The 19,582-nt window shown below is 38.3% G+C and overlaps 1 protein-coding gene across 1 annotated transcript; it reads right to left on the bottom strand.

Annotated features, from left to right (window-relative positions):
* Positions 1–10,090: 10,090 nt before the first annotated feature.
* Positions 10,091–19,450, bottom strand: LOC139152277 (solute carrier organic anion transporter family member 2A1-like). The gene is made up of 7 exons (XM_070725419.1): positions 19,156–19,450; positions 17,917–18,081; positions 16,482–16,662; positions 13,618–13,765; positions 11,384–11,556; positions 10,765–10,829; positions 10,091–10,500 (listed from the first exon to the last, which is right to left on the bottom strand). Exons 1-7 carry the CDS (start codon positions 19,448–19,450, stop codon positions 10,091–10,093), a joined length of 1,437 nt encoding a protein of 478 aa, XP_070581520.1.
* Positions 19,451–19,582: the final 132 nt, after the last annotated feature.

Below are 19,582 nucleotides of genomic sequence, written 5' to 3'. Positions count from 1 at the left end.
ATTGCATTTTGAACCAAAAATGTGCATTTTAAGCCCATTTTCCCACCCCTGATTTGCTAAACCAAACATGGAAAGACCACTCGAAGCTTTTTATTTCCTGATCTTTGAAATTTATACTGGTTTGGCTGGGCTTCCAATCATAGGAAACACACTGTACCTGTCTAAAAGACGGGTAACATGTCAAGTTTATCGGTCCAAAAAGTTCTTGGCATGTGAGGCAGTATGGCATGAAAGTCTATGGCGTCTTAAGGGTTAATGCAGTGGGTCAGTGCTGACACAATGGAATCCTGTCCACGAACTAGTATTGATACACATGTACTTTGGTATTCCCGATCAACATAGGCGGACGATGCTTCATTTTGCCGCCAAATACTAATAAACTTAGTAAAAGTTTCATGCGTAAAGATTTATGTGAGGTGGTGACCCTACTGGCAACTATAGCCAGAGTAGAAAGTATAATACATCATTGACAACTGTATTCACAAGTTTGTGAACGATGCAATGAGTTGTTTTAAGATATGTAAGCAATAGCTGACCTCTAGTGCTTATCATCAGAATATGAAGCCATCCAATTGTCCCACTAAATATACAAGAAAAGCGCCGCCCACAAAAATGCAAAAAAAACCCCGCCTGTATGGCATACCCATCTTCCATCACAAACCTTGTACTTTACCTCGATTACGTTACGTATTCGAATTCCATAGTCATTAGCAAGTGGCAGACAATGTGTAAAACACAAGAATAGAGAGAAGAACGAGAAAGAATAATATATCTTGGGTCAATAAACCGTTCGGTTATTTTTTTGTCGCTTTTTTGGGTTTTTTTTCGAAATTGATAGAGCAATAATTTCATAAACCATGCCAACAAGAGCTTGTCAAGTCACTCAGACCGCATGCCACGTGACTAAATTCACGCATTTCTGTTACAAATGGGTGTCATCAAATTTGCTCTCCTTGGACGATAAATCAGAAACCTGATTTATGTCATCAATAAGAAAACTTCCGTTGATCTGCTGTTGAACACGGCCATCTTCCTGGTCCTCACAAATTGCATCGTTTGGGAAGATTTCATTGGTCTTTCCGGAACTCAGATCGCTTTCCCCTTGAGGTCGATTTTCTGCGTCATTCCATTTTCTCTTCCACAGAACAAACAGGACACTAAACATTATCAGAGCCAACAGCTTGATGCCTACTGTCAGGACAATGAAATTTCGTCGAAAGGCGTGGTTGTCGTACACCAAACAAGCTCCGCGAATGGCGCCCTCACAGTAAGTCCTCCACAGGGAACAGGAAATGTCAATCACTGTACCGTATAGCATTGGCAGGGGAATGACGCCTGTAAAATCAACGTAAGCCGAATAATATCATTACACCAGTGTCATCCAAATTTTACTGTTTATTTCGACCTACCAAACCCCATCCATACAAATCGCAACTCTGTCGATTAATCCTGGCACACTTACCGATAGGCTTCTACTGCGACTCTGACAGTCTGCATTGACTAAATCATTCGATACCAGTAAAAAGTGGAAGGGAAATCTATCATTGCAGCAAAGTTATAAGCCACCAGTCTACTCACCGAAGATACGCACCAACAGGAAATTCACGCCAAGAGCGAATGACGTATTACCCTTCTCGTCAACAGACCTGAATTAGGGTGAATGATACGAATTGCACGATTTCTTTTTTTGCTTTGTTTGTTTGTTCCTTAAGGCCCCCACCCCATTTTTTTGCTCACGTGTTGACACACGTGGGCATATGTCGCAGCGATGTCTGTCTGTCTATGTGTCTGTCTGTCCGTCCGTCTGTCTGTCTGTCTGTCTGTCTGTCTGTCTGTCTGTGTACTCAATATCTCAAACACGGCTCATCAGATCAGAATCAAATCTGGCAAGAACTGATTAGTTTTTAGTGGGTGTGGCTTGCTTACTTTTTGCTCATTTGCATAATTAATGATTTTAGAAAAAAAAACGGATATATATTGACAAGGACTGCACACAATTTGATGAGATTCGCTACAAATGTTGATCACACCAAGATATATCAGCTTTGAAAGATATTTAGGGGTGACGTGAAAGATAATTACTTATTTGCATGTTTAAGGAAATTTCCTAATTAGGAGTATATATCTGGATTTACTCGATCAAAATTGACGAAACTTGGTACGCACATTGAAGATAATATGATTTAACATTATTGAAAGTCATTAAGCATTTTACTCCATTCAAATCCTAATTTGCATATTTAATAACCTTTTGAAATTAAGGCTATATATTTGAAGTTACATGACGAAAATTGATGAAACTTGCTTTGTACATTAAAGATACTATTATAGAATATTATTAAATGTCATTAAGCATTTTTACATCAGCCAATTCCTAATTTGCATATTTTATGAACTTTTCTAATTAGGGGTATTTATCTGAATTGACGAGACCAAAGTTGATGAAACTGGCTATGTACATTAAAGATACTATGATAGAACATTATTAAAAGTCATTAAGCATTTGAAGTTTAGCCAATTCCTTATTTGCATATTTTAATGAACTTTCATAATCAGGGATATTTATCTGTATTGACAAGACCAAAGTTGACGAAACTTGCTATGTACATTAAAGATACTATAATACGACGTTATTGAAAGTCATTAAGCATTTTTACTTCATGCAGCTCCTAATTTGCATATTTAATGAATTTTTGAAATTAGGGATATATCTTTGAATTTACATGACCAAAATTGATGAAACTTGCTATGTACATTAAAGATACTATTATGTAGGCTAACTTTATTGAAAGGCATTTAGCATTTTTGCTTCAGCCAATTCCTAATTTGTGTATTTAATGATCTTTCCTAATTAGGGATATATACTTGGATTTATTTGATCAAAATTGGCATAACATGCTATGTACATTGATGATTATACCAGGTTATATCAATATTGGAAGTCATTTCGCATTTAAGTTTTCATGTCAGCTAATTTATAGTTTGCATATCTAATGAGCTTTCAAAGTTTGGAATATATAGTTTGAAGGACTTGACCAAAGGCATTACACTTGCTATATACCGGTAAAATGGTGATCCAATGACAGCAGTCAAAGAAATTAATTTTTTTTCAGTTAATTACGTATTTGAATACTTAATGACCTATCGAGTTAATCTGTGGTGAATTATGTTCATTATGTTGATCATAATACTTTCAATGAAGTTGCATTCATGTGGCAAAGGTTCAAATTTACACATAACTGCAACGTGAGCATTTACAGTTCATATCTGGTTTTCTTAGGTAGGATATACAACACTTTTAAGTATGCTAACCTTAAACTAACCCTAACCCTAATTCTAAACCCCTCCAAAAGTTGTATTTGATGTGATTCTTCCAAGGTAAGTCCGCGATTAAAGTGCTTTCCAGGTATTAGGGGGCCCAAAGGAACTCCTGCCGTTTTTTGTTTCTAATTCCATCACATCTCCAGAAGAAAATTTCCGCGCAAGATTCATCTGCCACGATGAACAGTGTGATTTAAGACCGAATTATCGGGTGTTTAATTGTTATTGAGTGTCTCATCTGTGTCATCGTAGGGCAGGAAGTTTTCTTGGTTTTATTTCACTTTTCTCATGTACTACTGGTAGCATGAGTGATTCCAACTCTGGCACATACAGGGTTGTTTAAAATGGACAGATAAACCTTTTACAAATCGAGAAATGTTGCATGATACCTCGCAATGGTCTGCAATGTTCGAGTCAATCATACGGTAATCCACAATTACTCTAGATCTACTCCAACGGTTACTTAGGGTAACTTACTATGGTAACCGTGGGTAATCGTACTCATCGTTTCGCTGATAGACTCGCCCCAGTCGTTTTGATATTTCTATGCCCACACACTTAAGGATAGTATGGGCCTAATGCGAAGTGGGGTAGGGAACCGATGAGGTATCCAACAGACATTATTAGTACACCGCAGCCAAGCCAGCGCGGTCGATGGCTGCCTGGTCGCCCTCCATAAGCTACCAGTATTACGGACACTAGCGTACCGACTTGAGCTCCCACTAAAAGCGCCGACAGCTGAGAACTGTTGAAGTTGTAGCGTCTTTCCTGCGTTGTGAGAGTGCTGCCTGAGTACTAACTAAGTGTACCGTGTAACCATATCGTCAACGTCAAGATGGCAACGAAGAAACGAACTTCACCGAAGCAAAACGATAAACATTTCCTCTCAGTCGGCATATTTTTGGTGTCCTCGTGACCACACCTGTTTGCCAACGAGCATTCAGCCTTTTTATGGACGTTATCTCCATCATTATCAGTCATCTGTAAAGAAAAATCCAGAAACTTAAACGCGGGTTTTCTGCAACAAAGTTGACTACTACTGAGGGGTTTAACGCCTGAAATCTTAATAAAATACTGCTCGCTGGTGCGATATTGGCTTTTAGTGTCTTCTATATGAAAGTACTGACAGAGAGTACCGGCAGTATGCACGAGAATCGTATCATATTTTTAAAGTCCATATTACAAACCAGTGTCCAGTGGAATCTTCATCACAGTAGAATCGGATCAATCGTTTTGATAGTAAGACCGTGATGCCGCCAAATAGTTGTTATGAATGAGACAAAAATCTGCAGATATCATTTGCCTTCTGTTTATGGCCACATAATTATACATTCAAATATTGTTCTGCCAAGAATATATATTATAACCCGAAATAAAACGAAAATCTGTTGAAAAAATAGAAACGATTTTCATTATCGAACGGCGCGTCGCTGTTGTGCGATTTGTCGATTTTCTTTCCCTTAATTTTGTGAAAACAGTATTTCCTATGTAAAAAGTGCAACTTTTATCATTTCTAACATCCTGAAGTTGTCAAGTCGAGACTACTTTCGGTTCACTTTTAGTCAGATGAGGCCTATGCAGCCCGCTATGTCATCAACTAGGTACCATTGAATCATATGAAGCGCGCAACGTTCGATATACGAAGTATGCAATAAATAGCCTCATCTACGTAAATGCTGGTTTTCTTTTCAGACTTTGGAGAGATCCGGAAAGTTTCAGCTCAGTTTTTGTCAAAATCAATTCAATTGTTTAATTTTGTACACAATGAGTTGAATTTACAAGATACTTCGTGTTTAGACATAGTACAATGAGAAGAAGAGAACCTTTACTTGATTTTTGTTTCAAAGCGATGAACATGTTATCAAAAGTCACAACTGTTGTCCCCTCGAGGGTTTGTTCACTTTAACCACTTTTGGCTGGCTGTGCAATATTTTAGGGGCCGTTAATTTGTAACACTGAGACGCCCCACACGACCCAAAAGGACATGATCGGCCGTCAGATCGATGGAGAAGTTTACTTTCGTGCTATGTGCCAAATGTACATACACAAAGATAAGGGGCCCATTGCTGTTCTGCTTTGGTTCGGTTTCTCAGTATTTACAAATGCCAATACTTTGGGCGGGGGTTCACCTTTCGAGCCGTATATTTTCAGTAGAAGGTCGATTCTTTACACACTATGAGTTTCACTGTGGCCCTGTACTCAGTCATTGAAATTTGGTGTGATATAGAGGTCATTTCTTGAAACTTGCCGATATGTGCACGCGGGAAACGCTGGCCCTCTGTTGGCGGGAAAATGACAATGTAATCTTTAGGATTGCATGGACACTCGTTGATTAGCATCCCCAAACCTACCACTAAATCATAGACAAGTTTTTTACTCCTTGTCTCCTTGTCTGTGACTAAATACAGAACAATGCTAACCTGCTCTGGCCATGGTCCACGTTCGGTGAGAACATTTAGGATTGATCTATTGCCAAATGTGCAACAAGACTTTCTTATTGACGCCTTACGAGAAACCTGTTAGTACCCTGGCGATGAATTGTCGGTGTATGGTACTATAAACATGACATGGTGTTCATACCTTGATATAGGTCAGTCACATCACTATCACGATTGTCTGAGCTGCAAATCGGAAGGTTTGGATAGAAGTTCGGTTATTGTTTTCCTCGAGGAATTATATTCGGACTTCCAAACTTTTCCAAAACTTTTCAGATACATCGCTTGTGGGGAAGGTTATGTGCCTCATTTTGAAACTATTGGAGTGAGAAAACTTTTCACCGTCTTAGTTTTGTGAATAGTATGTAAATTTTAGTTTTTCCCATAGAGTTAACACAGAGATGGAGGCCCATTTTATATTCCACAAGTTGGTAAACTTTAGGTAATTTGTTTGTGTGGTACAAAACCCAAGCGACATATCAGAAAAAACATTGTAAAATCTAAAAGTCCGTCCCCAAGACGCATTCCACCTTTAAATAAACGTTCATGGCTGCAACATGCTCAATCTTTCTTCATGTACCCCTGAGAAAAGAAATCAAGTCAGTATTCTCAGTTACCTTAGTAGCCAGCTTTCCTAGGAATAGTTGCGGGGAGAGGTAGAAATACTACCAATGGCACTCCCCACCCCCATATAAAGTCTTTATAAAGTTTAGTTTAGGTGCGATAATTGACAATAGGGGTGCCTTCGAGTGACTCATCTATTGGCTTTTATTGCGAACAGAATTATGTGACAGTCGCTTTAGTGAGAGTGCCGCATTAGAATGTCAAAAATACTAGCAAACTCTCTATGGGCGGTTAGGTTATTCCTGTAAGCACGACGAGATGGATGAAAATTGTACCTGGACCGCGGCATACCCTCTCTGTGAATGTTACTATACCATGCAAATAAGTTACGTGCAAACACTTGAATCTTGCGCAGAAAAAATGAATTAAGTTGTTGTCGTTAATTGGAACAATTCTCGGTCCGATAATACAACAAAATAGGACAAGCATCAGTCATAAATATGTCAGCGGTGATTTGCTATACAATAATTCAATAATGGATAAGGCGGTTTACAAGGTGCAAACAAACCAAGGTGTATGCCTATCGCTTGTTTGGTGGTATTTATTCTGAAATGTGATCTTTTTTCACTGAATTACTCGAAACCTTGCAGAAAAGTGATTATTGGTAAAAGTTAAAAAATATTCACTGAAAGTTCAAACGTCAAGTGAGAAATTATTTCTCAGTTAAGATATTATTGATATGGACTGTGACGCAAAGGGGAGGGTCACATTTTCCCCCATGAACATTGGAGAGGGTAATTTGCTTTCTCACAAACACTTTTGAAGGGTCTCTGTTTTCAGTGCAGCATCACTTTGAAAACATCTCCCCCAGTAAGTTCCGTCCATTACCTCACTAAGTGTTGAATTATGGTAAAGATGTACAGTCCTGTTGACAATTTAATCTAGGGACGCTGATCAGCGTCTGGGCATGGAATCAACATGCTCAGAGACGAAAGTCACCATAAATAAAAACTGAAGAGTACAAGCGATACTTTATTACTTTATTTACATCAATAATATTCAAATTCCTCTAATCCAAAGGAAACTGTACTACACCCGCCATATCTTCCAACAATTCATGATTGCTACAAACACGGTGCAACACGTTTCTTGACCTTTTTGACCCTGAAGACTGGGCAATTCTCTACTCTGAAGTGGTTGCAGCTCATTAAACTACATTTGTGATCCCTAACCTCAAACTTTACTTTTTCTATTATATTCCATGTTTCGTGTATGTTCGCACACGTGATGTTTCTGTTCGTACTTTTGTTACCATATCATCTACATCTGTCGGTGTAAATGTGACTTTTTGTACGCGAAGTTCACACACATGGACCGTTTCTGACTAATCGAGATGCACCACGGTGACCGGTCATAGTGACCAGACACGACCCCTGCCTCTAAGGTCATAAAAAGTTGTGTGCTCAGTGATGCGGGTAACCGCGAGGCAGGTCTCTAACTAATCTCCTATTCTACTTCGCTAGGATGTCATAAAGTTTTCAACAACTGCTACAAACACGATTGGAACTAATATGGGACAATTGAATCTTCATATTTTTCAAATATCAAGCGTTAGGTGCTCTATAGCTGAATGTTGCAATATTACAAACCCAACTTAAAGGAAAAGCAGATGACCTTACATTTGCAGATCAAACCGAGATTACTTCACTATCCAACTGCCCCATATTAGTTCCAATCGTGTTTACAACAAAATTCAGTTCAGTGACAATTTACCTGAGACCTGATTTTTTATTAGAATAATTTTCGTAAATAGTGTGAAAGGAAGACAAGACTATTCATTTGAAGAAAAAAATCGGAATCGTTAGTTACAGGATTTTTACACCCATCCCCCAATTATAAGAAGTGTTGGTCCAGCCATGGAACACTTTCACTGATACCTCCAAGATAGATGGTCGAACACCACAGTCAAAGCTAGTCCTAAATGAACGCGAACATAAGACTTTGACATAACGTGCACACTCGTACGCGCTCATGGCACACATAGGCATATCATACACGTGTGTGCCCGGAAAGCTGGGACGGATAAGCAGAGCAACGTTATGGATTTACGTTTGGTATCTACAGTTAACGTTCTATCGCTATGAGCATCATTAGGTGTCGCAGATGAAGAAGATGTAGAAAATTTGGGGATTCGTTACGCAAAACCAATGTATGGAAATATACCACATGTAAAGTTGATAGCAACAAATCGACAAAAATGACTGTCAAATCGACAAAAATGACTGAGGAAAACCCCATGCACGATAATTAGAAAAAAAAGAAAGTATCTGTAATGTCAATCTGTCCCACTAATAACATAAGAGTAAAACATTTAACAAACTGAGTAAAGCTCTAATCATTTATTTTTTACCAAATTTACACAAAATTACACACAAAATTTCTGAGATTGAATCTTTAATTTGATGGAACATTTTAATCTTCCAGTTTTGTCAATTTTGTAAAATATTTATAAGTAGCATCTAAGTGGTATATGTCTTGTACTTTGGAAAAAATTGTTAGGTCACTGTGCTCAGTTTTTCACGATTTGGCAAAATGTAGCCAGAAATTCACTATCATTTTGTGTGCTTTTCAACTGGTGCCATTGACCTGGCAAGAGGTGCATAAACTGAAGTTGGCTTCGACTGATCAATCTAAAAAGTCGACTGATGCATTTGAAAATTAATCAATTTAAGAACTTGCCTTAGGAATATGGCTCTACAACCCACTCATAAGAGGTAGTCGAAATCTTCGAGTAGAACTACGCAATACATGTTCATTTTTACTCTTCATTCATTCCTAATATATAAATATGCGGCTTTATGACAGTTTTGGGAGGTGGACTTGAAACATTTTGATCATATAGAAAGGGAGCATGAGAATTTTTGAGGGTACTGAGGGGGTTTGAAAAGAAAATACGATTTAAATCGCGATTCCTCCAGCCCCCCCCCCACATTTATTGTGAACGCAGCCTAGCCCCTATGTATATTCCATTTGAAAAAATTTAGCAAAAGTTTTTATCTTTCACTTTTGAGGCACGTACTAATTTAATGCAGTGGATCAGTGCAGACATGATCGAATCCTGCCCTCGCAACAGTATTGATACGCTTGTACTTTGATATCCCTGATCAACATAAGCGGACGATGCTTCATTTTGCCACCAAATACAAGTAAACTAAAACGTTTGATGCTTAAACATTTATGTTGGGTGAACAGGGTGATGTACTGGCAACTGTAGCCAGAATAGAATGTCTAATACATCATTGACAATTGTATTCACAAGTTTGTGAACGATGAAAGAAGTTGCTTTATAATATGTAAGCAATACCTGACCTCTAGTGTTTATCATCAGAATATGAAGCCACCACATTGTCCCACTAAATATGCACGATAAGCGCCGCCCACAAAAATACAAAAAAAACCCGGCCTGTACGCCATACCCCTCTTTCGTCATAAAACTGATACTTTACCTCGATTACGTTACGTATTCGAATTCCATTGTCATTAGGAAGTGACAGACAAAGTATAAAACAAAGAATAGAGAGAAAATCGAGAAAGAATGATATATCTTGGGTCACAAAAACGAGAATTGCTGGGTCACTTTTTTTGTTTGTTTTTGTTCGTTTTTTTTCCCCGAAAGAGCAAATTGATACAACAATTTCATAAACCACGTCAATGAGAGCATGTCAAGTCACTCAGTTCGCATGCAACGTGACTAAATTCATGCATTTCTGTTACAAATAGGTGTCATCAAATTTGCTGTCCTTGGACGATAAATCAGAATCCTGGTTGTCTTCAACAAGAAAACCACCGTTGATCTGCTGTTGAACACGGCCATCTTTCTGGTCTTCACGAATTGCATCGTTTGCGAAGACTTCATTGGTCTTTCCGGAGCTCAGATCGCCTTTCCCTTGAGGTCGATTTTCTGCGTCATTCCATTTTCTCTTCCACAGAACAAACAGGATAATAAACATTATCAGAGCCAACAGCTTAATGCCTACTGTCAGGAGAACGAAATTTCGTCGAAAGGCGTGGTTATCATACACCGAACAAGCTCCGCGAATGGCGCCATCACAGTAGGTCCTCCACAGGGAACAGGACATGTCAATAACTACACCATATAGAATTGGCAGGGGAATGACGCCTGTAAGATTAAACGTAAGCCGAATAATATCATTACACCAGTGTCATCCAAATTTCACCGTTGATTTGAACCGACCATACCCAATCCATACAAATCACAACTCAGTCGTTTATCAGCAATCCTCAATGTTAATCCTAGAACAGTTACCGATAGGCTTTTACTGCGACTCGGACAGTCTGCATTGACTAAATCATTCGATACCAGTAAAAACTGGAAGGGAAATCTATCGTTGCAACAAAGTTATAAGAAACCAAGTCTACTCACCGAAGATACGCACCAACAGGAATCTCACGCCAAGAGCGAATGACTTTTCCTTCTCGCCGACAGACCTGAATTAGGGTGAATGATACGAATTACACGATTTCTTTTCTTTTATTTTTCTTTTCTTTTTTTTTGCTTTGTTAGTCCCCGCGGACGCAGCCCGGTGGGGACTTGTAGATTGGGTCCCCTTCGTCCGTCCGTCCGTCAGTAGCTGTTTCTCTGTCATCCCTGGGCTGATTTTTTTTCAAACTGTGCACGTGTGCAAGGATAAAGTACTGTGGCATACAGATGCACGTCAATTTATTTCGCGATACGATCCAATATGGCCGCCGGGCGGCCATTTTGTTGCAAATCTTTCATGTTTTTAAACCATAACTCAACTATCCCAGAACCGATTTTGTTCAATGTTGGTACACAGATAAAGTATTGTGGCAATATATGAACCTCAATTTATTTCACGATACGATCCAATGTGGCCGCAGATCTTGAATAGCTCAATATTTTCTTGTAAGTTCTGATGCGATTTAATCGACAGTCCAATATATGACGGTATATTAGAAGTAGTGATAAACTTACAATAGTAAATATTGGTACACCCAGCCCCGGCACCCAGCGTTCTTACCTCATAACCAGCATCGTTGAAGGGATTTCTCTGAGAGAGCTGAACAAGGCAAAGAGGAACATGAAGACCAGAAAGACGTAGAAGAGCGAGCAGGTAGAAGCTCCCTGACACATTCCGTCAGACGCCATCATCAAATCTTGTATGCAGCTACACGATGTATAGTCGTATGAAGACTGTTGGAACAGTGATAGGAGGAAAAAACCGCTTACTGTCACAGTAGCATAATTGGGAGGGAAAATCTACACCAATTTCTAAGACAAACCGCCATCACTGACACACAGTAAAAACGCACTTCAAACAAAAAGATCGACATTATGGTCGTTTGATCGAAGACCTAATGCCAAGACTGGTGTATAAGAACGGAGTCTACTGCACTGAAGACCCTGAGAGAATCCTCCTACAAGGTAGCAGGACTTGAATAAACAAATCTTGAGTTGAAATGCTTTAATTTTACAATTAAAATCATAACACGAGAAAAATAGTAAAATTACAAGATCAAAGAGATTAAACTTTGCTATTCCTCGAAGAATTTATTAAGGCATAAATTCAAAAGAGATGCCGTACGATAACGCAAGCCCGAACGGGGTGTTATGTATTTTTGCAGAGTTTTATCGTTGAATAAACTGGCTGTAAATAAATTAATGTGCAGTGATGACGGGATGCATGTAGTTCTTAGGAACATGCAATGTCCAAACATATAGGCCTTTTTAATCGGAATTTACCTATACTTGTTTTTATTTGAACGGTTATCTAACGTGATTATAACAGAAGCATGTAGTGTCAAGTCATATCAGTGGTCGCAAGGTGATTTGATGTCTGCCAGATGTACGTCGAGTAATTCCACGGGGAAAAGTCACAAGAGACCTGACAAACATCTATTATAATGGCGTCCACTTCGTATTAGGTGTACTATGTAAAGTTCTCGGCAAAACGCCGGAGTCAGAAAACTGTCGAAAGAAGTGTATGCGACTCAACAGTTTCGCTTCAAATGACGAAAGGGAAACAGTTTTTATAACCGCTTTCCTAACATTTTCATTCTTGGCGCACTGAGTATAATTCTTCATACATCAGTATCGTCTCTCATGTACAGAGCTTCTGTATCAAATCAGAAGACAACCATGCTGGACAGACCATGCAAGTTACGACCTCAACCCAAACTTCATGGAACTAGATGTTACAGCACAGGGGGTTGTCTACATGTCCGTCCCCAAGGGTGGGTAGGTGTTTCGTTGTATCGCTAATAAAGATATATTCTACCAGCCTTTGGTGTTTCGGTCTTAGCTTAGCACTGCCCTTGACAATCTTGCGTATACGTTTTATCAACATGCTGCGTCTATTATCTGATGAGTTTGAGTGCCTAATTAGCCAAAGTAACCAAGGGTAAATTACTAATCTGTGGACGCTCTCATCAGATTATCACCGGATTAACTTTGACAAAGTCAACAACGAACGCACCAGCAAGGTATAACTGAAGACTGGTGCGTACGTTGTTGACTCTGTCAAAGTTAATCCGGTGATAATCTGGTGACTGCGTCCACAGATTAGTAATTTACCTCGTTTACTTTGGCAAATTAGGCACTCAAACTCCTCAGATAATACCGGTAGACTAAATTACTACCCTTGCTTGCCTTAGCGAATTACGCAATCAAACTGGTAAGATAATAGACGCAACATTATGACAAAACTTCGCTAAAGATTGTCAAAGGACGTAAATACGAAAAAAGAAATCGTTACAAAACCAGCGCTAACATAAGACAAAGACACCAAAGCTGCAAAGAAAGGTTGGTAATATAACTCTTTATTGGCAATATATATCATAGTAAAACATATTAAAATAAAATAAACCATAGCAGGAAGAACCCTGTCCTTAGACAAGACACCCCTACCCCTGGGGACTGACTTTGTTGCAATTCCCTATGGTTACAGTATTGTTTGTCCTCCGTCGTTTGTCATAAAATATAATATTTGCTGATCATTCGATGTCCTTGTTTGCAGCGATTGTAGAATACCGTTTACATTCTTTTTATTTTGAAAACTAGTTAAATTTCTTTGATGACACAATCATTATCTGGAATGGCTCCATCAGCTCATAGGATGTTATGCCTGTGAGCTGTACTTGTATAGACATATTTTGATAGATTTGGCTACTCATCACGTATTTTTATATAAAATAATGACTGTGATTGTTCAAATAAGATGGTTACTCCGTGCTAAGTTAAAATCTTGTAACTTACGATGTCTTGGTTGGTCACTGACTCATTGCACCCAGCATGGCAAGGCGAAGCGTAGGTATTTCCATCAGAACCACAGACTGGCTCAAATACATCAACTGAACAACCGCAGTCTACGTTGCATAGCTGGGTCTTCTCTATACCGTCTTTTCTGGAGAAGAAAGGTAGTAATATCTATATACCTATTAAATATTCTCTCTCTCTCTCTCTCTCTCTCTCTCTCTCTCTCTCTCTCTCTCTCTCTCTCTCTCTCTCTCTCTCTCTCTCTCTGCTGAGAGAGAGACAGACAGAGACAGACAGAGAGAACATAATTTCACCAGTGTTATAAGATCGTTAAGTCTGGTGTCAAAAACATAAACGTGAGTGTTCGCCGGCATTGATTTCCTCCCAAAGCAAAAAATGAACGACCCTAATATCATATACAAATGCCTGCAAGTCGACGGATATACGTTTAAGCTAGACATAAATATTGTTCAATGGCGGTGGTCGATGTTTTGCCCTATTCATACCAAATAATTTTCAGACAAATGTGTGTGTGTATGTGTATATAATAGTGTGTGTGTGTGTGTGTGTGTGTGTGCGTGTGTGTGTGTGTGTGTGTGTCAACAAACCTTGATTATACCTGCTCCGAGGGGACAGTGTTCGGTCAATATTACAATGAAATGACAACATATCAAGCATTTGGGTGTATTGCTCAAGTTTCACACATTCACGCGATCGTCAGATACGTAGCAACAACCAATTTCAAAAGTTTTTCGTATTCAAGCATGGCCTGTAATGTCCATAAATGTAATAATCTCAATAAATGTAACATCAACCATAATTGTAATAAAATGCGCCCATAAATGTAATTGCGCCCATATATGTTTGAAAATCAACTATAAATGTAATAAATAATAACCATTAATGTAATAAAAGATACACTCATGGATGTAATTTACTTAACCATAAATGCAATAAATCTATATACTTATCGCAGTTGAAGAATTAGCCGTTAAAATTTATCATATATTCATAATTTGGTTGTTTGCGCTAGTGAATTTTGTGTATTTTTCAGTGTATTGTACTTTTCGCAGTTTTATGTATAGAACTGATTAGTCACGCCGAGACACAGCTGTGATCTGTGTGTCAGTGCAGACTCTACTCCAGAGTGGAGAGTCTGTATAACACTACAATCCTTTTATCGATATGTTTCGAAAGTGTGCCATACCTTCTCTATCACTTGCCTAAAATCCATCTTCATTGGATAAATTGTGTGGAATAACTGATAGATTGTATGTATTACTATGTTGTCCCTCTTGAAGTTCACTGGGGAAGGTAAGGTCATGTTTGATTTTGTTCTACTGTGTAAAAGATAGTTTTCGTATTGTGTTTACTAGATTGAAATATAGATATATGTTCTCGTCAACATATGTTATGCATCGAACGTTTTTCTTATAAGGTTGTATTTTTCTGTGTTGTTTGTTCTGTGTCGTCTGTTGTAAACGTATGGTATCACTGGTTGACGAGAAATGTTGACGCTTCCATATTATTTAACCATAAATGTCTAGAACTGCTGTTCCACTTTATCTAACGGTTTGATTGGTATCTTGCTGGGTTTTTTTTTATAGTTTTAAGTGTATTATATTCTGTGTTTTGGAAAGAAAACCCAGTTTCACTAAAGTTATGCAATAACATTACACTAGTCTTAATCAAGTTTATTATTTACTTAGGGCATTGAGAAACAATTATCATATTCAAGTTTATTGCATTTATAGTTGCGTTTTATAATATTTATTGTTAATTTTTGTGTTATGTTTGCGGTTCCCAGTTGGTATATTAATGGTTGACTGCTTTGTGATTGATTTTATTACAGTTATGGTTAATATTACATATTTATGAAATTTAATGCATTTTAAGGTAACACAGTGCGGAGGGACCGTGATATACAAGCACCACGTTTCGCTTGCGGTACGCTTGTTTCATTGTGTACGTCCCTATGTAACTTTTGTTGAGTGCGTTTTAAGTATTATTGTTCTATTTTTAGTTTTATTGTCTACTCAGATCACTCATCCACCATCATATTTTGACTACAACTCTTTTGTTTCCTACTGTAACGGCAGGGTTGGACAGGCTGAACATTTGCCAATAACAAGAATTTAGCTCAGTTAGTTTCCGCTACTTCTGGACATACACACATCGATATTGATGATTTGAATTCAGTTGTCAAGAAGTAATGATGCACACATACATATATAGGTAGATTTCAGAAAGTGAATGCCTAGCAGTTACGCATGCTCTTGGGAGTTGATATGAAAATGTAAAACAAAATACAATATGAAAGTACTGAAAAAGCATAAGTATGCAACTGTTATCCCTTCACTTTCTGAAGTTGGAGGATAAAGTTGGAGCTTTTCATTTTAGTTTGATTCTATATATGTTTTGGCTTCTATGTTTTGGATTCTATGTTTTAGCTAGTGCCCCGACATTTTTACACATGGCCTGACAACACTCTATTAAAATGAGATCTTACTTATTTCACAGTAATAATCAAGGATACTTGCCCTGCACTGTAAAATAATAAAGCACGCTTCAAATTATAGTTATTGCGCTGGAAGTCGTCTCCGTGTTTTTCTGGACACAGCTGCTCGCCGCGACGGCTTTATTTTCCATATGGGCTATCAAAAGTTAAGGCGGCTATTCCAGGGAACAGCGTATTTATTTTGTCATCAGGGCTTTCGCACAAGATTCGTGTGTATGATATATACCAACTGAGATGGACGTTCGTTGGCAATAATGCGATTACAACCTTTGAGGCGACCACCAACACATACAAACTTACAAAACTGTAGCAAACATAAATCAAAGGTATCGCTTGTACAACTTACCCCATGCCAGCTACGTATGTATCTCCACATGTCAGGGGATAAAAAGCAGCGCACAATATTGTACCGACCGCGACAACGAACACCATAAACTTAGACATACCAAGCGTTTGCATGTTCAATCTCTTTATCATGTAGCCTCCAACGATCATTCCAAGTCCATAAGGCAAAGATGCAAAGATTCCTGAAAGAGAAAAACTAACTAAATAAGCCTGTAGTCAGATGAGATTTAGTCTCTTTCTAGTGTTGGTTTCCAAAACCCACCCCACCCCCTCTCTCCCTCTCCCTCTCTCTCTCTCTCTCTCTCTCTCTCTCTCTCTCTCTCTCTCTCTCTCTCTCTCTCTCTCACACACACACACACAAACTTCGTGAATGGCAGAATTCGGCGAATACACGAGCGTGCATACTAATTCTTTTAACGTGTACCTGAGAAACAGCGTACAAATTGCATGCTCAGGTATGTTAATGCATGGGCATAGGCTTGCATACATGTAAAATCAGTTTGAACATACTTTTTAATCAGACCTGGTCAGAAAATTGTGAAAATTGCCAAAAATATGTTTCGCATTTGATTAAGCTGAAATTTATCATAATATATTACCCAAGTCAGGTCACATGACCATAATCTGTTATTTTCCCGCCAAAATTGTATATTGCAAATAACTGAATATTCCAACCGTTAAACATTAAAATATTTAAAATATTATGACCAATTAATGTAAAATGGGATTGCAACTGGTGTTAGAACTAGTGGCAGATGCAAAATTATTGAATTTTGAATATTATTTCTTCACAAAAAACAACAAATACAATATTTTTGACGTTTTACATGAATATTTTGAATATCAGAAAGAAGTATAGATAGAGTTTCAAGAGTGCCATGTATTTTTGAAAGAATATGATAAATGTCGTTTCCAAAAGTGCAAAGAAAATCAAGAAAATTTAACAGTTTACGGTTGGAATATTAAAATTAATAAAGACGTAAATTTTGGCGGGAAAATATCAGATTTGGTCACGTGACTCAACTCGTCAAGATTTAGGCAGACATTTTTTTAAAGAATTTAATAATTCCAATAATTAGGCCAAATATCAATCAAATCTGGTGGTTTTTAAAGATAATTGATCATTTTCCTACTTTTGGGCTTGATGGGTACAAACACCCATGCATTAACTTACTTGAGTGTGCAAGTAGTCACTAAAGGTGTTCTTGCAGTGAACTTCAATTGACCTTGAAATAGTTTGGTCGTCATATCAAATCCGTGCGTCTGAGACAATGTTTCAGCGCATGATGTAAACATTAGAAGGCTAGTATTGACGATTTAACAGTTTCTCCGAAACAATGCAAAATTCCTCGTCACGTTTCTATATGCAATATCTGAGCACCAAAAACTTAAACCTGTCGATGAGTCTAGCTATGAGGGCGATATGAATCTCTTACCTGTGTAAATGTTAGCTGCCGTCGGATTTAGCCCAAACTGTTCTTCGAAATACTTTGGAATGAATGGAAGGATGCCGAATGTAGTTGACAGATCAAACGCATAGCCAAGCGTCGGGAGTATATAGAGAGGGTTTTTCAGTAGTCTGCACGTCGCCTTAAAGAACCCTGAAAGACATGGTAGACGTATGTGTTATTTTGCATAGAGGGATGTTACATTAAATTCATCATGTTCTATTTACAGGGTGATTCGAGCCTCGAAAATGCTCAAACTTCCACAATTAAACTTTCGGCATTTACTTTTCAAAACCAAGAAGAACAATTAGAGGCCAACGTGCAAAGTTTGTACCAGAGAAGCAAATTACCGAAGATTTACCGAGATTTGAAATTCGAAATGGCCGTCATTACTACGGGGAAAATAGACCTCCCGATTTTTACAAAACTAAGCCGGTGAATACCTTATTCACTGCTTTTCCTCCAAAATGAACCCCTGTTTTCTGGGGGTTCATTTTGGAGGGTGAGGTAAAAATGGTGAAAATTTGAGAGGTCCGATATCTGACCCTAAGACGCATTCTACCTTAAGAGGCTACGATCATATCAAAATTCTTATTTCGGAAAGGTGTTCTGCAAAACGGGAAACGTTTTCTGCCCCTTTTATCGGCATCCCCATCGAAAAGCAGTTCAGCGATGAAATTTTATCAGGAACTGTTACAGCAAAAATTGAGGTAAACTTAAGCAATGGGGTTTTTGGAACCACTCGGACGGAATAAATAAGCCTGTAGTCTCATTAAAACTTGGGATTAGCTAAAGAAGCAAAATGGCTTTCTTTCAGATTTCGGATATTTTTGCTACGAGCGAGAAGTTTCTTTTGTTGTTTTGTTGGTTGAAATCATTAATCATCGGAGTTCTACTCATATCTTGCGTATATACTATCACAAGATGCTGATGACATAATTTCTTGTATGCATGCCATCATAAGTTATGTATTTTAACCATTTATTTTTATACTTACAAGCAGAGAGAGAGGGGGAGAGAGAAAGAGACAGAGAAACAGAGAGAGACAGAGAGAGATCTGATGACTGACAATGTCGCATATTTCAGTGAACAGAAAAGTAAGAAATGGTCGCTCATATGAAACAAAAATGACCGGAATGATTTGAAAAGATAGCGACTTTGTGTCTAATTTTCTTTTCATTACCACTGCTTTCATGAGCGTTTCGAATCCAGTATATACTAAATTACCTAGTGGCCCAAAGGAAAACTTCTGTTCTGGATCCGTTGACAGGTGGAATGTCATCTCACGTTTTCCATTATCTTCTTTTGTCTCCAGTGTTTTAGGAATGAAGAAGTAAGGCAGGGCAACCACCATCAAGATCCAAGTACCTACAAACGTCCCTACCCACCATGCACCGAGCCATTCTCTGTCAGAGGGAGTCAGCTCGATGCTCGAATCGTCTACTCTGTTGAAATCTACGTACACGAGTAGACAGGCGGCGGCTATAAGGTTGCCGGTGATTGGCCCTAACCCCCACATCATGTAGATTATGCCTGTTTCAGACGAATAAAAAATGGGATTCTTGATCAGTCAATCATACTTGTTGAGGTGGTGATGCTGTCATCATTGTTTTAGGAACTTCTACGGAGACAGAGTATGCACGTTAAACGAAAC

The sequence above is a fragment of the Ptychodera flava genome, chromosome 15 (assembly GCF_041260155.1).
Source record: "Ptychodera flava strain L36383 chromosome 15, AS_Pfla_20210202, whole genome shotgun sequence".
NCBI classification, from domain to species: Eukaryota; Metazoa; Hemichordata; class Enteropneusta; family Ptychoderidae; genus Ptychodera; species Ptychodera flava.
The sequence above is the reverse complement of the archived record's forward strand: the minus strand, read 5'-3'. Positions and strand labels throughout refer to the sequence as shown.

What these genes read in the sequence shown, in the direction of transcription:
- LOC139152277 (XM_070725419.1), bottom strand. Translation starts at nt 19,450, where the DNA reads ATGATGTGGGGGTTAGGGCCAATCACCGGCAACCTTATAGCCGCCGCC. An exon ending in GGCAGCTAACATTTACACAG is followed by an intron (nt 16,663 to 17,916) that starts GTAAGAGATTCA and finishes TTTCTCTTTCAG; the next exon opens with GAATCTTTGCATCTTTGCCT. An exon ending in TCAACGATGCTGGTTATGAG is followed by an intron (nt 10,830 to 11,383) that starts GTAAGAACGCTG and finishes ACCCTAATTCAG; the next exon opens with GTCTGTCGGCGAGAAGGAAA.